Here is an 18007-nt window from a genome sequence, read left to right as displayed (position 1 = left end):
GTTGTTATTTTTCACATTCCCGACAAAATCTTTCCACCGAGTATACGGATGTCCTATTGTAATTAGTATTAAACAGTCGAGGCAGCGGTGCAGTTCACCGAGTGCAAGATAAACTCGATTGCAAATATTTAACGACATACATACGTTTGAATTTGAGTGAGTGATGGGCAAAACAATGTTCGAGACGAGCGACAGATAAAGCGTAATCGTCGCGTTCTGCGTTCTTCTTTTCTTTTTTGTACGAAATCTCTTTACGTTCGTTGTTCCCCGGTCGAAACACTCTTCCCTCCCGCCGACACACTCGTCGATCACACAGATAGAACTCAGCAAACACTCGCTAATCGATCGTCAAATATTTTCCAATAATCGATATAAATATATATATATACATATATGTAAATACACTGTTATTTACTCAATTTATTACGTCTCTCTGTATATACGGACAATGACTCGTATATATCTGGTACAGATAAAAAAAAACAATATTCAATAACATTATCGAGCTTATCGAATCGATGCATCGGAAGAATCCCGTCGAAGTCGCTTATATCGTATCGATTATATATCGAGTTGTTCGACGCGTGTTTTTGCTGGGATCAGGTTTCAGCGGTTCGTCCAACAACACACATTTCACACGTCAACGAATAATATTCTTCTCCTCGCAACACGCGCAAACCCGTCGATTTCGTTTTCGTTGTCGCGCAAAATGATTTTTGTAAAATGCGCGATTATTTCTCGTACGCTTCGTTCACTTTCGGTATTACGAGTTTCGTTACCTATGTTAATTACGATTAATCTCGAACGATTATGTACGCCGCCATAGTTATTATTTTATTATTATTATTTTAAAGATTATTACGATTACGGTTAATATTATTACAAATGCAGCGTTCATATTTTGTTATTAAATTAGACTCTGTTGTTGAACGAATCACGCCTTTTATTTTATTATTTCCAATTCTATCGAATAGACCTGCTTACTTACCTCCTTTTCAGTTTTTTTTTTTAAATTTTCGATTTCTCGATATTTCGATATATCGACGGTTTAGAATAAATGTTGAAACAAGTAAAGGAAAATTGAACTCTGGAAGAGGAGAAGGTGTGCAAGAAATAAGACGATGATGTTTGCGTTCTCCAGAATTTTTATTATAAATAAATTCTCTGAATCTCTGATTTAAATGCCTAGATTCCGTAAGAAGAACCAGGTATCGTGTTCTTTCGTCCATTCATTTTGCAAGCGTACGTACGTCACAAGCGTGTCTCTACGTTTGCGTCAAAACTGAACGAACGAATCTACAAAACTTAGCGGTGATTGCTACGTTCTCTAACGGTGAATAAGTTACCTCAAAAGTATAATAATAATCAGTTAATCTTCGTTAAGCTTCGTTATTTCGTCACACAGAAAAGTAACAAGACAAAACGATCGAAAAAGAAAAAGAAGTTAAAATTAGCAAATTAGAGAAGTCCTTGATTCTTTTTTTCCCGATAATACGTTCTATCGAATTCGTCGACGTTAAAAATAATATACACAAAACGTAAAATCGAACGTATACCATACGCTTATTGCTCATTTGGCGATACAAAGTCGTACAAGTCAGAGAGGTAAACCGAATGTCAAGGTTCTGATTCTCAAATGGAACCCTGGTATTTACATTAAATCCACATACTAAGGCTCGCTCGATTCACGAGGCACGAATAAAGTGCATTTCTGAAAGACTATCGATTAATCGATAAAAACAAAAATCGTAATAACGTGACAAACGATCGATCGATAAGTGCACTTTACCTGCATCCTACGAAAATAGAGTTATGGTTCCACTTAACAGAACCGAACCCGACGCTGTGTCTAATCCGTTACAAAATATCCAAAATATTCAACCTTCTGTTTCCCTCTCCGAATAAAGGCAGACCTTGTCGTCAATTCCAGTAACGTCACTAAAAAACAACGTAGAGGTATGTACACACGTTTTGAAAGTAAAACACGCTGTATAAATAGAGTCATAAGAAACGAAGCGACAGAAAGAAAAATGACGGTGGAAGAAGAAAAGAAACTCGACGTATCTCTAGCCGCGATAATAATACGATACGCGAAAGCTTATCAGATTAAATATCCTTACAATTAATCGAGAATCATTCTTGCCACATCGTAAATTGTAAATCATATACGAATTCTTCTTCTTTTTTTCTTTTTTCGTTCTCGGCCCCCCCCCCTTCCCCCCAGCTCTAGAGCTCAGAACTCTAATCAGTTGGCGAAGCGTTGATAAAGGTTGCTCCAATTGGTGTCGCGCGGTTCGCTTGAAATCTCGATTCTTCACAGACGACAGTATCGCCGGAAGCAGCTTAGCCACTTCGTAATTCGCCGGTCTCTTCGCCGCTCCTCCTCCTGTTCCGACCGCGTCCTACAAAAGAACCGGAATTATTCTGTAATATCTCGTTCTTACTGGTGGAATAGCAATCTAACAATAGGCTACACTGTTGTTTGGTGTCGCGCACAAATGACCGAATGGCGATGCTAGACGTGACGCTCTATGGACCACAACACTTTCAATGGTCTTCTACTGGCGCGAAGAAATAAGGACTGAAATAGATACATTTGAAAAAAGAAGCACGAAAAATGGGAGACAATTTTCGGGGATAAAGATTTTGTTGTTTCGTTGTGTCTACGACGTTTCTGAGAGAGACAAAAAGTTCTAGAAGAATATTTATATAAGTGGAAAGAAAGTGTTAGTTTCGTGATTAGAAAGGTGATCCCCGTGTCGAGAGAAAAAAAAACTATGCGTGAACATGTATAGCATTCAAGAGAACATAACATTTTTGATACATATAGGTTCTTTCTTTTTGGAATTTTTGTTATTTTTCGATCGAAGAGAATGATCGTTATTGAATGGATGAAATAATTCTAGATGATTGATCATCTAGATGGACAAAATGGTGAAAGTCCATGGTGTTGCATAATCTTGTTCGATAATGTTTCACGTGCTCGCTAGTATTAAATCTAATATTCAAATGATAGATGAATATAGATTAGATAGGTATGCATATTACATGAAATAATCTTTGCACCTGCCCATACCGTGACCTAGTACGTTAGCTATAATATAAAGAATTAACACCGTTTTAAATTTATTCTAGTGTATAAAAACACGATTGTAAATGTTTTTCATTTCTTTCTTTTTATCGGTTCGCGGTATCTCGATAAGCTTTTAACGATAATAGTAATTAAAAAACATAGAAAAAGAAATATACACTCGTCGTTGAAAACACACATTTCCTGGTATATATATATATTAAAGATATTTTCCTTGTGTTTGTGATTAAAAACTTTATTTTCATCGCTACAATAATTCGGAAAACTCTTTTTTTTTTCTGTGCATAAAAAATTACAAAATATTCGTTTAACCTTATTATCGTTATTGTTTAACAGCGTCATATTGACCGTTTATATTTTATTTATTTTGTTTTAATACTTGGCCTCGATGGCATATAAATGTTAAGCTAAGACTTTGTACTTTGCTTTGTCCTCTTCGGAAACATTTCCTTATTTTTTTTTTCTTTTCTTTCTGTTTTTTTTTTTAAATTCTGTGTAACACAGAATGTGTAAATAAACATATACATATTTACGTAGTACGTCTAAACAAGTAACTTCATGTAATTTCTTCGAAGAAAAAAAAATAAAAAAAAAAAATGTTTAAAAAAAGAAGAAGAAGAACAAGGTATGATGACGATTTATGGATGTCACAGTGGAATTACAAAAGCTATAGACAACGTTCACAACGTGAAGAAACATAAGGGGGCATATAAAAATTCTGTACACCGTTATTTACTCCGATACCTGTACGTTAATGGGGAAAAGCAGCCGAATTTCTTCAGTATGTTACTCTTAATTACGTTGAACATACTAGTGTAGTGTACTATCGGAAGGTCTTGGGAAGTATTATTATAAATTTTCACTACCTCTGCGTATCTGATTGAGACATGCCAGCATTCTGATCATAAAAACAGCAGGTACAGTCATTGTGTCTTTGGTCTCTTCCAACATGACTGCGTTCCTCTTTTTCAACTGTAAATATACACGTGTCAACATGTTGCATTTCATTAAAACTCTTTGTTTCGTCACACACGCGTTTAATAACGAACAAATTTAAAAGAACTTACATCTTCGGCAAACTTTTCATCGAAGGTAGACTCTTCGTTTATCGGTGCCCAGAGCTTAACGTCGTAATCTATTCCGGCAGTGACCAGTAATGGCAGATACGGGTGTGGTTGCAAACAGTTTACAACATGTTGATCCGCTTCCAGTAGCATGCACAGCTTCGCTGTGTCTTTCTCCCATACGAACACATGGCCACAATCGCTACCCGACATGACGAAATCGTTGCCCCAGAAGTTTGCCTCTTTGATCATGGTCCTAAAGAAACTAGAGTCAAACGGGGGAAGACCAACTAATCAGATAATATGGCGGCCTTTATACGAAATGGCCCACACCGTTCGAAGGCTTTTTCGGAATAAAGAAAGGAGTCAACAATTTGTGGTTTCCGATTGATTGGTTCAAACGTTACTTTTTTTACATACACAATTTACAATAGTTAACACGTTATATACACGAATAAAGGTTTTTCAGGGAACCAAACTCGACAAATAGAATTGGTATCTTCAACGACAAGAATCACTAATATACTCTACGACATATATCACCCTTTTTTTTCTTTTTCTTATTATTATCCAACATATAGCCAATTAAAGATACTTCGCGGACAATACAAAATTGTTGTTAATCTTTTAGTCACAAGATTTAATCATATGTATAGCCTTCTGAAAGTTTGTGATTTATTGGTGCTTGAATAGCGTTAATCGTTGGAGACCACCAAATTAAAGTTATACCACAATGTAACAGAGAAACGATAGTATACCTGGCATTACGGTGCCCCATGTATTTCTGTTTCACACGAAGCTCCGTTACACACGTTTCATCGAAGCTCGTTGATCCTCGACACGCACACGAGTTACCGATAACCTCGTTCCTTTCTTTATCGGCAAAACTTCTTACTCTAGATTATCGAAAACAAGCGTACATTTCTTTTGCTCGAGTGCTTTACGTTGCACGCAGAAGCGTTCTAGTTATAAAACATTAAATGTTCATAACGTACCTTTCTCTAGGCTGTATATCTTCGTCATCGCTATCAGTAAAAGCGCTTTCATCAGTCTCTGTCAAAAAGATAACGCATGATTTCTGATCTTCTGGAAAGTACACCTATTTGTTGTACCGTATCTACTTACTTTCTTGTGTATCACTATATCGTATGTGTTTGTCATGATTTCTGCCCGAGTACGTTCCACTACTTCCAGAAGGTCCTGTGCGACAAGACATTTTACTCAAGATAAATCAAATTCAACAAATTATAAAGCAGTTTAAAAATACACAATACACCACTTACCTGCATGATAACCATCACGGATCATCTCATCGGCTACACCAAGAGATATCGTTGCACTTGTAGAGCTTTTATCCGTATAAGTTAAATTCACAGCAGGTTCACTACCATGTCTGTAAGTAAAACGCGAACGAATAAAGATATCCGATCGAGGTGGCAATCTAACTCATTTAGTAGTACTCTTTTTTGGATATCATACTTTTCGAGGAACCCGACTCTCATTTTTGTCAGTCTATCTTGAAGATTTTCCATCATGTGCCCCTCCTGTTTATTCTCCATACTGCTACACGGGGAATCATCGTTACTACTCTGATCGTCCTCTGGGGCATCACTGGTTTTATCCATAGTACGCGATGAACACGGTTGCACAGAACACGTCTGTGTTTCTATTTGACTAGATTCAGTTTCCATAGGAACATGTGATTTGCATTCAACCGGCGAACTCTCGTCAGTCGTTTGATTCGAAGTCATAGCTTCATTGCATTGCGTTTCCTCGTTCATTTCCGTGGAACGACTCGTTCCGGGTTTACTTTGCAGGCCGCTGCAACTCGGACCGTCCGTTCTATCCGTTTGTTGCTCTGAAACAGCTGCGTAACGTTTCGATTATTACCGCGATAATCCGATAAAAATCAGGCAACTTCAAATAAGATATAAATAAATACCTGCTTCTTGATTAATCTGAGCCGAGGCTCCTTCCGATTCGTTGTTTCTTTCCTCGCTAGATTCCGCGATACTTTCGTTGCTATTTTGGGCGTTATCTTGATGATCGATCACACCTTCCAAACTACCTTCACCACCACACAACGCGGCTCTAGTGGCTGGGTCATTTAACATTCTGCTAAGAACATCCGTCATTCTCTGCATCAACGAAGTATGAAGAACGGGTCTAGCGTGAGCAATTTCTAAAAACACGAATATATGTATATAAGTATACACGTTACTTGGTGAAGGTAAAAATAGCGAGAACGTGTAATTTCCAAGTACCTGTAGCGCTAAGTCGACCACTTTCGCATTCGGGTCGAGCATCAGGACCAGTATCAGACCAGTCCCCTCTAAGTCTTAATCTACGTACTGGTAATGACGAGCGTAACCTTTGTTTCTTACCCTCTCCCTTTCCAACCGCGATTTCTTTTTTTAACTGTACACTAGCTTGGTCCTAAATAAAATGATCGATTTTATAACCGAATGTAAAACACATGGTTATTCTGAAAAGAGGATGTTTCTTGTACCTTCACATTGAACAGGTAAAGGTGGTCACTACTATAACTAACAAGAACATCTTGTCCATCTGGACTGTAATTCACAGATGTTATCCTATAGGAATTTCCTTCGAATTCTGGAACAGTGAAACTGCATAATACCCTCACTGCTCCAGGTGCATCTGTCCATCCTACAAAATAATTTCCCTTTTTCATTTTTCCTGTGCATCAAATTATTCTCAGCTGTTGCAAGCATTAAAATTACCAGTGGCTGGTGTTCCAAGTGTTCTTCTATCAAATATTCTAACAGTACTATCAGAACAACCTATTGCTATTTGATGGGGTGAAACAAGATTCACAGACAGAGCTGTTACAGCTCTTTTACATGAGATTAGTATATCCTCTGTGCATCTTGAGGCATTGCACTTATCTTTTATCCTAAGATCAAACCATCTCACTGTTCCATCCTCTCCACAACTTAGGAAATTATGTGGTTCACCAGGTATTGTTGCTATTTCATAAGTAGTGCCACTGTGACAATTAAATTGATTATGAAATGTGTTTGTCCTTCTCATTAAATCTGTAAGTGTCAAAGAATTTAGAGTCATAAATCATGTAAAGTTGTACCAGTCTGTTATTATACTTAGTAGAAGATCATTGAATCTTCACCTGTATACAAAATAATGCCATCACCACTACATGAAACTATCTGGTGATCTCCACTATTAGGCAGAAACTTTGCACTAAATATATTTGCTCTATGACTGGTCTTGTAGTCTGTCAACACCTGTAATTGAGAAGTAATAACTTGGAAGAAATTTCTTGTTGATCTCTAATTAGTAAATATTTTAACATTCATTTCCCTATGATATAAAATATATAGAACTTCTTATCCTCTTTAATTAGGAAGATAGTTCTAGACTGATGACTTTAGATGATAAAATTAGCTCTACATGCACTGCACATAAAGGTTTTTGTTCATTTGGCAAAGCTTCTACATTTCTATCTATGTCAATGTTAGACCTTGACTAGAATTAACCATCTGTGATATTTCCTTGAAAAAGGTTTATTGCCAATGAAACTTTCAAATGAACTTCCTTTTAGTAGAATTTGGTGCTATTTGACCTTATGTAATAGATTTTTGATGTATAAATCATAACAGACAACTTTCTACAAAGATACTAATCTGAGGTATGAGGAACAATTTTATCCTATGATGTAGAAGTATATTTATAACATATTTATAATAGCATGACAATATAATAACATTAAGTAGTCATGATAAATTCAATGTAATCAGGTAAACCAAAATAAATACAAGGCATACAAAGATTTTGTGTTAATACATAAAAATGAAAACAAAGATGAAATAAAATATTGACAATGTATTAAGGAACAAAGAAACACACATGCAAGTCTCTTAAACTTGCTCTGTCAAGGGTAAAAATATAAATAACTTTGGCACAGAATTTTACAAGATACATGAATATATTTGAAATTAACACATGTGTATAACAGAACAAGAAAAAAACAATTATATTATTATATTAAAATTGTGAACTTTTTGTAGGGTTTCAAACTATAGACAATGATTGTCCTCTTCTTCAAGCAACCTTCTAATTCAATTAAATCTGTGAAAACATGTATTAATAACTATAAACACTTACCTCATAATTATAAGCATTTGTAAGAACAAGGTGTTGATCATCACTACCAGATAATATCAGTTCTCCAGTAGCATTCCAACAAACAGAGTTTACACAACCGTTATGAACTTTTAATCTCTTTAGTAATGCCATACGTTGTATCATTTGAAGGCTTGCTAGAATGCATTTATAAAAAAGTAATCACTTATGAGGAAATGCAAAAAAATTCTAAAGATATTATATCTGTCATTTTGTTTGATTACAATATAACCGTTCTTATCTAATAAAAAAAGATTTTACAAATGTCTATTATAAGACTTTTTTCTTTTACATCATCGCAACATTACTCAATTCTCGATAATACGTTCCAATTCAATTGACGTTCGTTAAAATTAAAAAAAAAAAAAACATTTTTATCTTACACAGTTACACTTCACCAAAATAACGTTATCACATTTTCGCTTCAAAACATATCGTTCGAAATACCTTTACTGCTGGAGTAAAGCTTCATCCTGGTGCAGTCATTGTACGGTTGATAATAAATGTCACGAAAAATATTTGAACGTGTCTTCTTCATAGTCGTAGTTTAACTATTGCGGTGAAGATTAAGCGTCAATTTGCGACGCGTATCGATCCCGGATTACTGTCAAATTTCTGGTAACCGCGGTGAGTGGCAAACGCGAGTCTGTCAATCAGCGACAGAACGTTTTTTTTCGTATCGACCGAATCAAAGGCCAAGCAACATGCTCTTACGCAGCAAAACTCCACGAGGATGATACCAAAACGACATGGCACTTGTACTAAAAATAAACTCCAAAGCTTCGAAAATTTGTGCAATCAGATGAGCTGCGACCGTCTCTGACCAGAACAGCTGAGCGAATGTACACACACAATGCTGAGAAGAAAGTGCGCGAGAACTCGATCATTTCATAGGAGTATAATCGATGTCGACAGTAACGTGACATGAATTTAAAGAACCCTTCTTCTTTGACGTTCAACGTCAATTAAAAATGAAACCCGAGAAAGCATTTTTCATGAAAGACTGAATCTTTAAATCAGGAGATCCTTCATTGAATTTTCCCGCCATATGTTTATTCAAAATCATCCTTTTTTTTTCACATGGAAATAATAACGTTTATTTGTGTACATATTTGTACCGAAAATTTCTGAGACAAATTAATTAAGGTGGTTTTCACTAAAGCCCTTATCAAGACATTCATGAGTGTCCACCAGACAACCTATATGATAATCTCGACGATTAAATGAACTATCGATATATCGAACTTCTCTATCGAGGAGTTTACATTTTTTAAGGAAGACTCTGCGGAGCGTGTGCCAAGTGATTTCATCACTATCGTGATTCATTTGACTTCGATTCCATTATTATCCCTTTTTCTGTATTCCTATAATCAGTGAGGGAAATAAATAAATGTGCCCTTCAAAAAGTATTGTGCAAGCCGCGCGAAGGCTTCGTAAGGTTATAAATATTTAGCATTACGAGGAGGTCTGATCAGCGTGGTACTCAAACATAAAGTGATTTGGCACTATCCGCGGCAAAAATGACAGTTATGGATTTTTTTGGTTGTGCCTTTTTAGCTTTTGGCCCACCATTAGCTATGTTTACATTTACTGTCGCGGTTGAACCCATCAGAATTATTATACTAATAGCCAGTGCCTTCTTTTGGCTCATTTCTTTATTATTATCGTCGGTGCTCTGGTATGCTGTGGTGCCACTACAAAATCACCTCGCATTTGGACTCGTGTTTTCTGTATTATTTCAAGAAGCATTCAGGTAATTACAATGAAAATCAAACTTATGTTGTTTCTTTATATTTTTCTTTGAATTTACTTCATTGAAAGATTATTTACACTTCGATTTTTTTATTATTTTTATACAGGCTTTTGTTGTACCGGGTTTTGAGGAAAGCTGAAAAGGGATTAGATAAAGTTACAACATCTGCTGTAGCAGAGAGCAGACATGTGTTTGCATATGTGTGTGGTTTGGGATTTGGTTTTATGAGCGGTGCCTTTGCTCTGGCCAATGTCCTAGCAGATGCTGTTGGACCTGGAACAATGGGACTTCGACAAGGCACAGAGTACTTTTTTGTAATATCAGCAGCTACAACCCTTTGCTTTATCTTGCTACATACATTTTGGGGTGTTGTATTATTTGCTGCTCTGGATAGAAAAAATTGGGGACAAGTTATTTGGGTCGTTGGCTCACACTTGTTTGTGTCATGTATGACCTTGTTAAATGTGTACCAAGCTTATGTAGCTACTACTTTATCTGCTTATGTGGTTCTGATAATAACAACTGCACTTGCATTCAAAGTTGCGGGTGGCAGAGCTCAAAGTATAGCTCACTGTTTTTCGAGGCAGTAAAATAAAAAACTTTGATGACAAAGTTGAAATATAGGTAGTTGTGTTTAACAGAAATGGACATCACAGATGGCATGGTTTTTTTTCCTTAGATATTAAACCATAAAGAGATTGTTCACTACCCTGATATACACTATGTGTAAAAAGATATGATGTTAAATTAACAGACCATATCTTATTCTTTGATATTATTAAAACAGACAAACAATGATCAGGAATGTATTCTTGCAGATCAAAAATATGTTAGAACTTACTAAATGAACTTCTATACTTGACCAAAATGAGTAGGAAAATCTGTTTTGGTATATCAGTATTATTTAACATTCAAACAATATTTTCCATGTATTACGAGTATACAGTTCAATCCCGTTATAAAAAAATTTCCCGAAAAAATTTGTTGTACTGAATGGTAATACGTTCTAGCACAGAATTTTTTGGTCAAGCTGCTAGTCCGTCCCTTAACCCATCGAAACAATTGTATAACCAAAACGTGATAATGTTTCAATTCAGAATCTAATTGTACTGAAATTGTGCAATATCATCTTGTACTACGAAAAAAAAAAAACGAAGTCTAAAACGAGTGTGAATGTACATATGTAAGAATGTATGTATACATATATAATGTACATGTTCTATGAAAACAGAGAAGAGTAAATTTTGTGCATCAATTCACGCCTTAGATCTAAAAACAAAACTATTCAAAAAGGTTATACAAACGATAATAATACGTATAATACGTAAGGAATTGTTCAGTAGTTTTTGTATGTATATAACATTAACAATTGTAATTTAGGTGTTTAATATACATCTGTATATTTGACATTGCGTTTCACTTACCATTTCGTGATGGTTTCTTACTCGATTCGTGTTACATTTCGTATGACATTCAAATAAAAACCATTTTTGTACAACTAAAGGTACATTTAATTGTAATCCTTATTCTGAATAACAAACACCACAGGATGAAATAGTTCAATTCTTTTGGGGCAAGAAAAAAAACAACGCCGAGATTATGTTTTGAAATGTACGAATACTTCAATCGGTTTTTATTAAGAAAAAGCTTTGAGAATGAAATGAATCACAGTCACGAGATATCGCTCGAAAAAATTCATGTGTCATTCAATTATACACTTAAAAACTTATGTATCAAATACCAGATAAAATCTGAGAGCATGATCACGTATTTTCACCCTGTGGAACAACTGAATTCCTAATCAGTCATTGATAATATCTAGGAGCTTGTTAAGGAAGCCATAAGTAATTCCATTTTATTTAAAAAGTTCTTTCCCTCCATTTTGTCCCATCGAACTTCTTTGAATGAACCACCTAAATTTTCCCACTTTCTTTCTCTTACTAATTGGCCAGGGAAGAAATCTTTCCTAGGGGAATGAGCTATTGCAACTTGTACTCCTGTTTGTGGTTCACATCTAACAGCTATCATCCTAAAACCCCAAGCATTATATTAAACGAAAACTCGTATAATTTTCTACTTAAGAATAAGAATTAATAAATACCTATCGCCTATTGGAGAAGCTAAAATACAACTGCTAGCATTTCCTAAAGGTTCTACCGCACCTAAACCGAGATGTGAACTATTGGCTAAAAATTGCCAACCCATACATTTTGCTAACGCTTGTACTGCTGTTATTTGGTGCTGATAAATCTGTAATAACACAATAATCAATTGTATAAATGTTTAATAAAAGTTAAGACAAAAAAAAAAGGTATAATTACCTGACAAAATATTAGGTCCCGTAATTCTTGAGGTTCGTAACTCATATGCATCACTCTACCATCTCGACAAACACATTTCAAAGACTTTTCTCCTATATGGACAACAAGAGACGTTCGACATACGGTATCATATCCGTGCGTTAAAATATTAATTTTTACACAAGACTGCGTGGGCGAATTTAATGCGTTCCAATGAGAAACTATCAAAGGATCTTTCACTTCTTTCGCTATTGTGTCTAAAACGTATTCGGTACGCAATCGCATAAAGTAATGTTGAGCCTGTTGAATAATTTGTTCTAAGAGAGTTTGACTTTTCGTCATCTCTAAGAGTTCGTATCTATCGGCAGCTGTTGGTCCAGCGAGGCATCTTCGTTTACTAGGTCCGAGAGGGCCCGAAGAAGGATGCGGGAATGGATGATGAGTATTTTTGTGATGAACTTCACGTAAAAGTTGATGCAACGAATGTTCTAATACATGATCGTGATCACTTTTATGAGGAGGAGGCGCGGATGGTTTTTTGTCGTTTCCCGTACTGTGACAAAGTCCGATGATTAACTGTATACCAGGCAGTACCTAATATCGGAAAAAATTTGTGCAACATACTGTAAACATAAATGTGCAATATATATTAACGAAAAAAAAAAGTTTACCGTCGCCATGATTTGATTGCCAACAACCATATGAGGTATGGGCGCGCGTAAATGTACTGCTTCTCTCGCTAATTGACTGAACAATTCTTTACAAAAAAGAACATTTTGTGCAGCTTCCAATTTTTGCTGCCAGTGCATATCTGCATTAGAACTATGTGCACTGTTGTTAAGTAAACTAATATTTGCACTGCACAGGTCTTCCTGGTCTAAGAAAAAATTCAATATTTCCAATGTCAATGTTACACTGTACAAAAATATACCGAAGAAATGTACCTACCTTTTTGACATAGTACTTCTATGTAAGCAACACCTTGCAATTCACTAGGAATAGTAACTCTCAATGCAGAAGCCTTGGAGTTTGGAGGATGTGTCTGGCCTGAAGTGTTATTACTAGCACTAGGAGATGCAGGAGGACTGGTATTACTTTTTTCTTCCTCTTCTGCCTTTGTAACTTCAAACATACCAGTCTGGGGAAACTTAGAACCAGCTATGAAACTTTGTATTAGTAAATTCTGAAACAATTTGAAGATATGAAAAATAATTACAAACCTGTTCTATAACTGAGATCACCGATAATTGAATTGGAAACTTTTTTTAAACGCCAATTTTGTCTCAATCTCAATAATTCAATGTGAAAGTCTGGAGTTGATCTATTTCTAGCTAATTCATTCTGACAGTTCTTCAATCTATCAGCTCCCATCATAATGACAGATGCAGCTCCAGCCAGTGCCTTCTTCCTAGCATACACTTGTATCATAAGTTTCACTTCTGCTGGCTCTTGTGGCACAGGATCAAGAACCATGTAATGCTTTTCTTTTGCTATTGCAAGAACATCTGCTAATACACATACTTCTGTTAATGCATTCCTATAAATAAAGTAAACATTGTAGTTTTCTACTATGACAAAATTATATCTAAAATGTATAAGAATATGCAACCTTAATTTATTCCTAACACTATCCCATGGCCATAAGGAAGACTGAAAAGAAGCTGAGTCTTTTGTGTCCTCCTCACCCTTTTCTCCACCTTCAGTTTCTTTTTTAACATCCTCTCCATTGGTTTTGCTAAAGTCAATTTTTTGCGCGATTTTTACCAAGTTCTCAGACAATGTAAGAGGTCTGAAAAGTTGTGCGTAATTATAATTAATTATTTTATAATATGTTATGTCATAAAATGTAAATGAAACGTTATTTTAACACCGAGGTTAGGCGAAAAATATAAGAAATACACTTAATGTTAATTCTATTTATTGATCATTGTTCATTCCACTTTGGTACACGATAAATGAACGAACAACGTACGCTTGATAAATTTCTTGGCCATCGTATGTGATTTCTTGAATTTGATTTTCGATCGGTGCTTCCACAGAAATGTTCACCGAATACGCCATTATTGTTTTCCTGAGGCAGAATTGCCACTACAACGAATAAATAACAGCTAAATGTGTAAAAAGTTCCCTACAATAAATGTTAAAAATAAATTTTAAACTAGAAAGAATGGTGACCTTAATGCATTGCGTCATCACTGTCATTAAATCTACTTTTTTCAAATGTATTATTCATATCTGTTTCATAGTTTTCATTCAAATTAAAGCACAAAGTTGGAACAGAAACTTGAACCATAGACGAGGTACTGGGTAGACCAAACACGTTATGAGACATTATGTCCAATGCTCTGAAATACCGATCGTGTAAAAAATCAGAGGTTATGTTATGCCTTCTACGATAAAAGAGCGGCGACTTTAGAAATTATATACAATTCAATCATCAGAAATGCTAAAGTCGGCAGATATAAAAGGTCAATCCTTTATTGATTCGCATATAGAGATATTTCTATATATTGGATTACGTCGGTAGAATTTTGACGATTTCTCAACAGCAGTAGAACAATTATGTTCTCATATTTTTGATTGCAGTATAATGAGAATTCTTTGAATTTTTCACTTTTAACAGTAGTTATTGTAAATTAGAGCATAATTGCATGTGGTAAGTAGCTTAAAATTGACATTTATAATAAATTTTTAATGCCTTTAGCAATACTAATAATGTAGATACGAAAATAAAGTTTCTATCTTATTTTCAAGTACTTTAATTGAAGAATGATTAGTGTTTCTTGTTAAATAACAATTTAGATGGTAGTTTATTATGGACTGATTTACGTCCAATTTTTGAAATTTCTGAACTATCCTGCGAGTCAACCATAAGTCAGACCTTGACATTTGTTCAAAACCAGTAGTGCAAGTCAACCATTTCTCAGAGGTTCGAAATTTTTCCGCGAGTTAGCTAGTAGTGCAAGTAAATCACTTCTTAGACACGTCAAAATTCTCCAAGTCCAATGTTCGAAGCGGAAAAAGCAGCTTTATTTGTCAATTCATTAATATATCACTTTATTAAAGTTTCTGTTTTATTTGCAAGTACTTTCGTCGAAGAATAATTAATGTTTCTCGTTAAATAACAATTTAAACGTTTGTTTAAATTAAAAATGGAGGGTTTCAGGCAACCACAGGAGTCAAGGAAAAGATTTCAATATCAGGAGAGATGAAGATATACAGTTATTTGTGAGAAAATCAATTATTTATTGTAAATGTAATTGTACAAAGTGCATTTTACAAAAGGTTACAATATACCAATATTGTTTCACAGCATTTCACAGTCTATTTATCTCTCCCTTACACACCACGTCCGTTTCCTTAGCAGGGAACTCATTCTTTAAACAATATATCATTGCAAAATTAAATAAACTGTTTAAAAAGTATTTTACAAAAGGTTACAATTCTCCAGTAGAGGGATTATTTATAGGGATGGAGAAATATGTTGAGAATGTATAATGACGTTTTGTTTGCGCGGAGCATTTGTTTCCGTATGAGTTGAAGTTGCAAATTGATCGAGGTGTGGGATACGGTTGCAGTAGCAGGAAAAGAACTTTTATATCGTCGAACGGTGATTTTTCAGTAGCAAGATACTTTTATTTCATTGTTCATCTTTGAAACTTGAATGCACACATTGTTACAGTCTCTATTCTCGAATGCAACATCGATGGAAGCACAATGTTGAATGCACAACATTGTTGTACTCGTTATTTATGAATGCAACATTGCTTGAAGCGTTATCTTTGAAGACAAACATTGTTGGAATCTCTATTTCTGATTGCAACATTATTAGAAGCGTTATTTCGAACGCAAACCGTACTACAAGCACAACGCTTGAATGTAACGTTGTTACAAGCGTCATTCTCGCTTGTAACAACGTTAACTTGTATTATTCTCGAATGCACATTGTGGCAAACGTGTTATCGGGTCTGCAAATTTTTTGTCGCGAATCGCACCCGAAAACTGCACATTGTTGCAAAACGCGATTCTTCTTTTGCAACTTTGTTGCCGCAAATGTCCCCCGAAAATTACACATTGTTGCAAAACGCGTTAAAAGAGTTTGCAACTTTGTTGTCAAGAATCGCTCCCGAAAATTGCACATTGTTGCAAACGCGTTACCGGGTTTGCAACTTTGTTGTCGCCAAAATTGCACATTGTTGCACGACGCGCCGTTTTGCAACATTGTGCATTTCCGGGAGGGACTCTCGGCAACAAAGTTGCAAAACGCACTTCTTCTTTTGCAACTTTGTTGCCGCAAATGCCTCCCGAAAATTGCACATTGTTGCAAAACGCGTTATCGAGTTTGCAACTTTGTTGTCAAGAATCGCCCCCGAAAATTGCACATTGTTGCACGACGCGCCGTCTTGCAACATTGTGCTTTTTTCGGGAGCGACTCGCGGCAACAAAGGTGCAAAACGCGATTCTTCTGTTGCACCTTTGCTGCCGCAAATTGCTCCTGAAAATGGCACATTGTTGCAAAACGCGTTATCGAGTTTGCAACTTTGTTGTCAAGAATCGCCCCCGAAAATTGCACATTGTTGCACGACGCGCCGTCTTGCAACATTGTGCTTTTTTCGGGAGCGACTCGCGGCAACAAAGGTGCAAAACGCGATTCTTCTGTTGCACCTTTGCTGCCGCAAATTGCTCCTGAAAATGGCACATTGTTGCAAAACGCGTTATCGAGTTTGCAACTTTGTTGTCAAGAATCGCCCCCGAAAATTGCACATTGTTGCACGACGCGCCGTCTTGCAACATTGTGCTTTTTTCGGGAGCGACTCGCGGCAACAAAGGTGCAAAACGCGATTCTTCTGTTGCACCTTTGCTGCCGCAAATTGCTCCTGAAAATGGCACATTGTTGCAAAACGCGTTATCGAGTTTGCAACTTTGTTGTCAAGAATCGCCCCCGAAAATTGCACATTGTTGCACGACGCGCCGTCTTGCAACATTGTGCTTTTTTCGGGAGCGACTCTCGGCAACAAAGTTGTAACAGAAGAATCGCGTTTTGCACCTTTGTTGCCGCGAGTCCCTCCCGAAAAAGCACAATGTTGCAAAACGGCGCGTGGTGCAACAATGTGCAAATTTGGCGACAACAAAGTTGCAAACTCGATAACGCGTTTTGCAACAATGTGCCATTTTCAGGAGCAATTTGCGGCAGCAAAGTTGCAACAGAAGAATCGCGTTTTGCAACTTTGTTGCCGCGAGTCGCTCCCGAAAAAAGCACAATGTTGCAAACCGGCGCGTCGTGCAACAATGTGCAATTTTGGCGACAACAAAGTTGCAAGCTCGATAACGTGTTTGCAACAATGTGCAATTTTCGGGAGCGATTAGCGACAACAAAGTTGCATGTGCGATTACCCCTCTTGCAACATTGTGTATTTTTCGCGAGCGATTCGCGAAAAAGCACTATCTACTAAAATTGTTAATAACTAATTATTGACAGGGTTTAGGACGCTAAAAACTATATGTGAAAGTTGCTGAAGGTCCACACTACATTCCTCAATTCTAAAAGTTCGTAAAATCATCCCAATTAATGAGTTATTAATGATTTTTCACCGGACTACGTGACGGAGGCTCTGGGAGGTGGAGCATAGCGGCT

The 18007-nt window shown here is 36.2% G+C and overlaps 3 protein-coding genes across 4 annotated transcripts; 1 reads left to right on the top strand and 2 right to left on the bottom strand.

The window, feature by feature from the left end:
- Nucleotides 1-1182: 1182 nt before the first annotated feature.
- On the bottom strand, nt 1183-9166 carry LOC108577818 (DDB1- and CUL4-associated factor 6-like). 2 transcript variants are annotated; one of them, XM_017941029.1, is made up of 15 exons: nt 8767-9166; nt 8302-8456; nt 7304-7421; nt 6900-7214; nt 6665-6825; nt 6420-6591; nt 6098-6337; nt 5635-6022; nt 5439-5548; nt 5281-5355; nt 5151-5208; nt 4914-5051; nt 4159-4420; nt 3958-4063; nt 1183-2402 (listed from the first exon to the last, which is right to left on the bottom strand). In XM_017941029.1, exons 1-15 carry the CDS (start codon nt 8855-8857, stop codon nt 2344-2346), a joined length of 2448 nt encoding a protein of 815 aa, XP_017796518.1. In that variant the 5' UTR covers nt 8858-9166; the 3' UTR covers nt 1183-2343. The 2 variants fall into 2 exon arrangements, with proteins under 2 accessions (XP_017796518.1, XP_017796525.1); XM_017941036.1 differs by having other exon boundaries at nt 4159-4411.
- A 459-nt stretch (nt 9167-9625) lies between these two features.
- On the top strand, nt 9626-10856 carry LOC108578372 (gamma-secretase subunit Aph-1). The gene is made up of 2 exons (XM_017941693.1): nt 9626-10072; nt 10179-10856. The coding sequence occupies exons 1-2, from the start codon at nt 9840-9842 to the stop codon at nt 10660-10662; spliced, it is 717 nt and encodes a 238-aa protein (XP_017797182.1). The 5' UTR covers nt 9626-9839; the 3' UTR covers nt 10663-10856.
- Nucleotides 10857-11890: 1034 nt separating this feature from the next.
- On the bottom strand, nt 11891-14436 carry LOC108578351 (mediator of RNA polymerase II transcription subunit 17). The gene is made up of 8 exons (XM_017941670.1): nt 14345-14436; nt 13982-14161; nt 13593-13909; nt 13321-13530; nt 13044-13249; nt 12394-12966; nt 12174-12322; nt 11891-12101 (listed from the first exon to the last, which is right to left on the bottom strand). The coding sequence occupies exons 1-8, from the start codon at nt 14431-14433 to the stop codon at nt 11891-11893; spliced, it is 1935 nt and encodes a 644-aa protein (XP_017797159.1). The 5' UTR covers nt 14434-14436.
- Nucleotides 14437-18007: the final 3571 nt, after the last annotated feature.

This window comes from Habropoda laboriosa, unplaced genomic scaffold (assembly GCF_001263275.1).
Source record: "Habropoda laboriosa isolate 0110345459 unplaced genomic scaffold, ASM126327v1 scaffold5, whole genome shotgun sequence".
Taxonomy (NCBI): domain Eukaryota; kingdom Metazoa; phylum Arthropoda; class Insecta; order Hymenoptera; family Apidae; genus Habropoda; species Habropoda laboriosa.
This window is presented reverse-complemented; position numbering and strand designations above follow the sequence as displayed.

Excerpts from the sequence above, each read along its gene's own strand:
- LOC108577818 (XM_017941029.1), bottom strand. The coding sequence starts at position 8,857 with ATGAAGAAGACACGTTCAAATATTTTTCGTGACATTTATTATCAACCG. Across the intron at positions 6,826-6,899 it reads ACTTGGAACACCAGCCACTG|GATGGACAGATGCACCTGGA; the intron begins GTAATTTTAATG and ends ATTATTTTGTAG. Across the intron at positions 4,421-4,913 it reads ATGGGGCACCGTAATGCCAG|TTTCTTTAGGACCATGATCA; the intron begins GTATACTATCGT and ends GTTTGACTCTAG.
- LOC108578372 (XM_017941693.1), top strand. The coding sequence starts at position 9,840 with ATGACAGTTATGGATTTTTTTGGTTGTGCCTTTTTAGCTTTTGGCCCA. Across the intron at positions 10,073-10,178 it reads TTATTTCAAGAAGCATTCAG|GCTTTTGTTGTACCGGGTTT; the intron begins GTAATTACAATG and ends ATTTTTATACAG.
- LOC108578351 (XM_017941670.1), bottom strand. The coding sequence starts at position 14,433 with ATGGCGTATTCGGTGAACATTTCTGTGGAAGCACCGATCGAAAATCAA. Across the intron at positions 13,910-13,981 it reads AGTGTTAGGAATAAATTAAG|GAATGCATTAACAGAAGTAT; the intron begins GTTGCATATTCT and ends CTTTATTTATAG. Across the intron at positions 12,323-12,393 it reads GGGACCTAATATTTTGTCAG|ATTTATCAGCACCAAATAAC; the intron begins GTAATTATACCT and ends GTGTTATTACAG.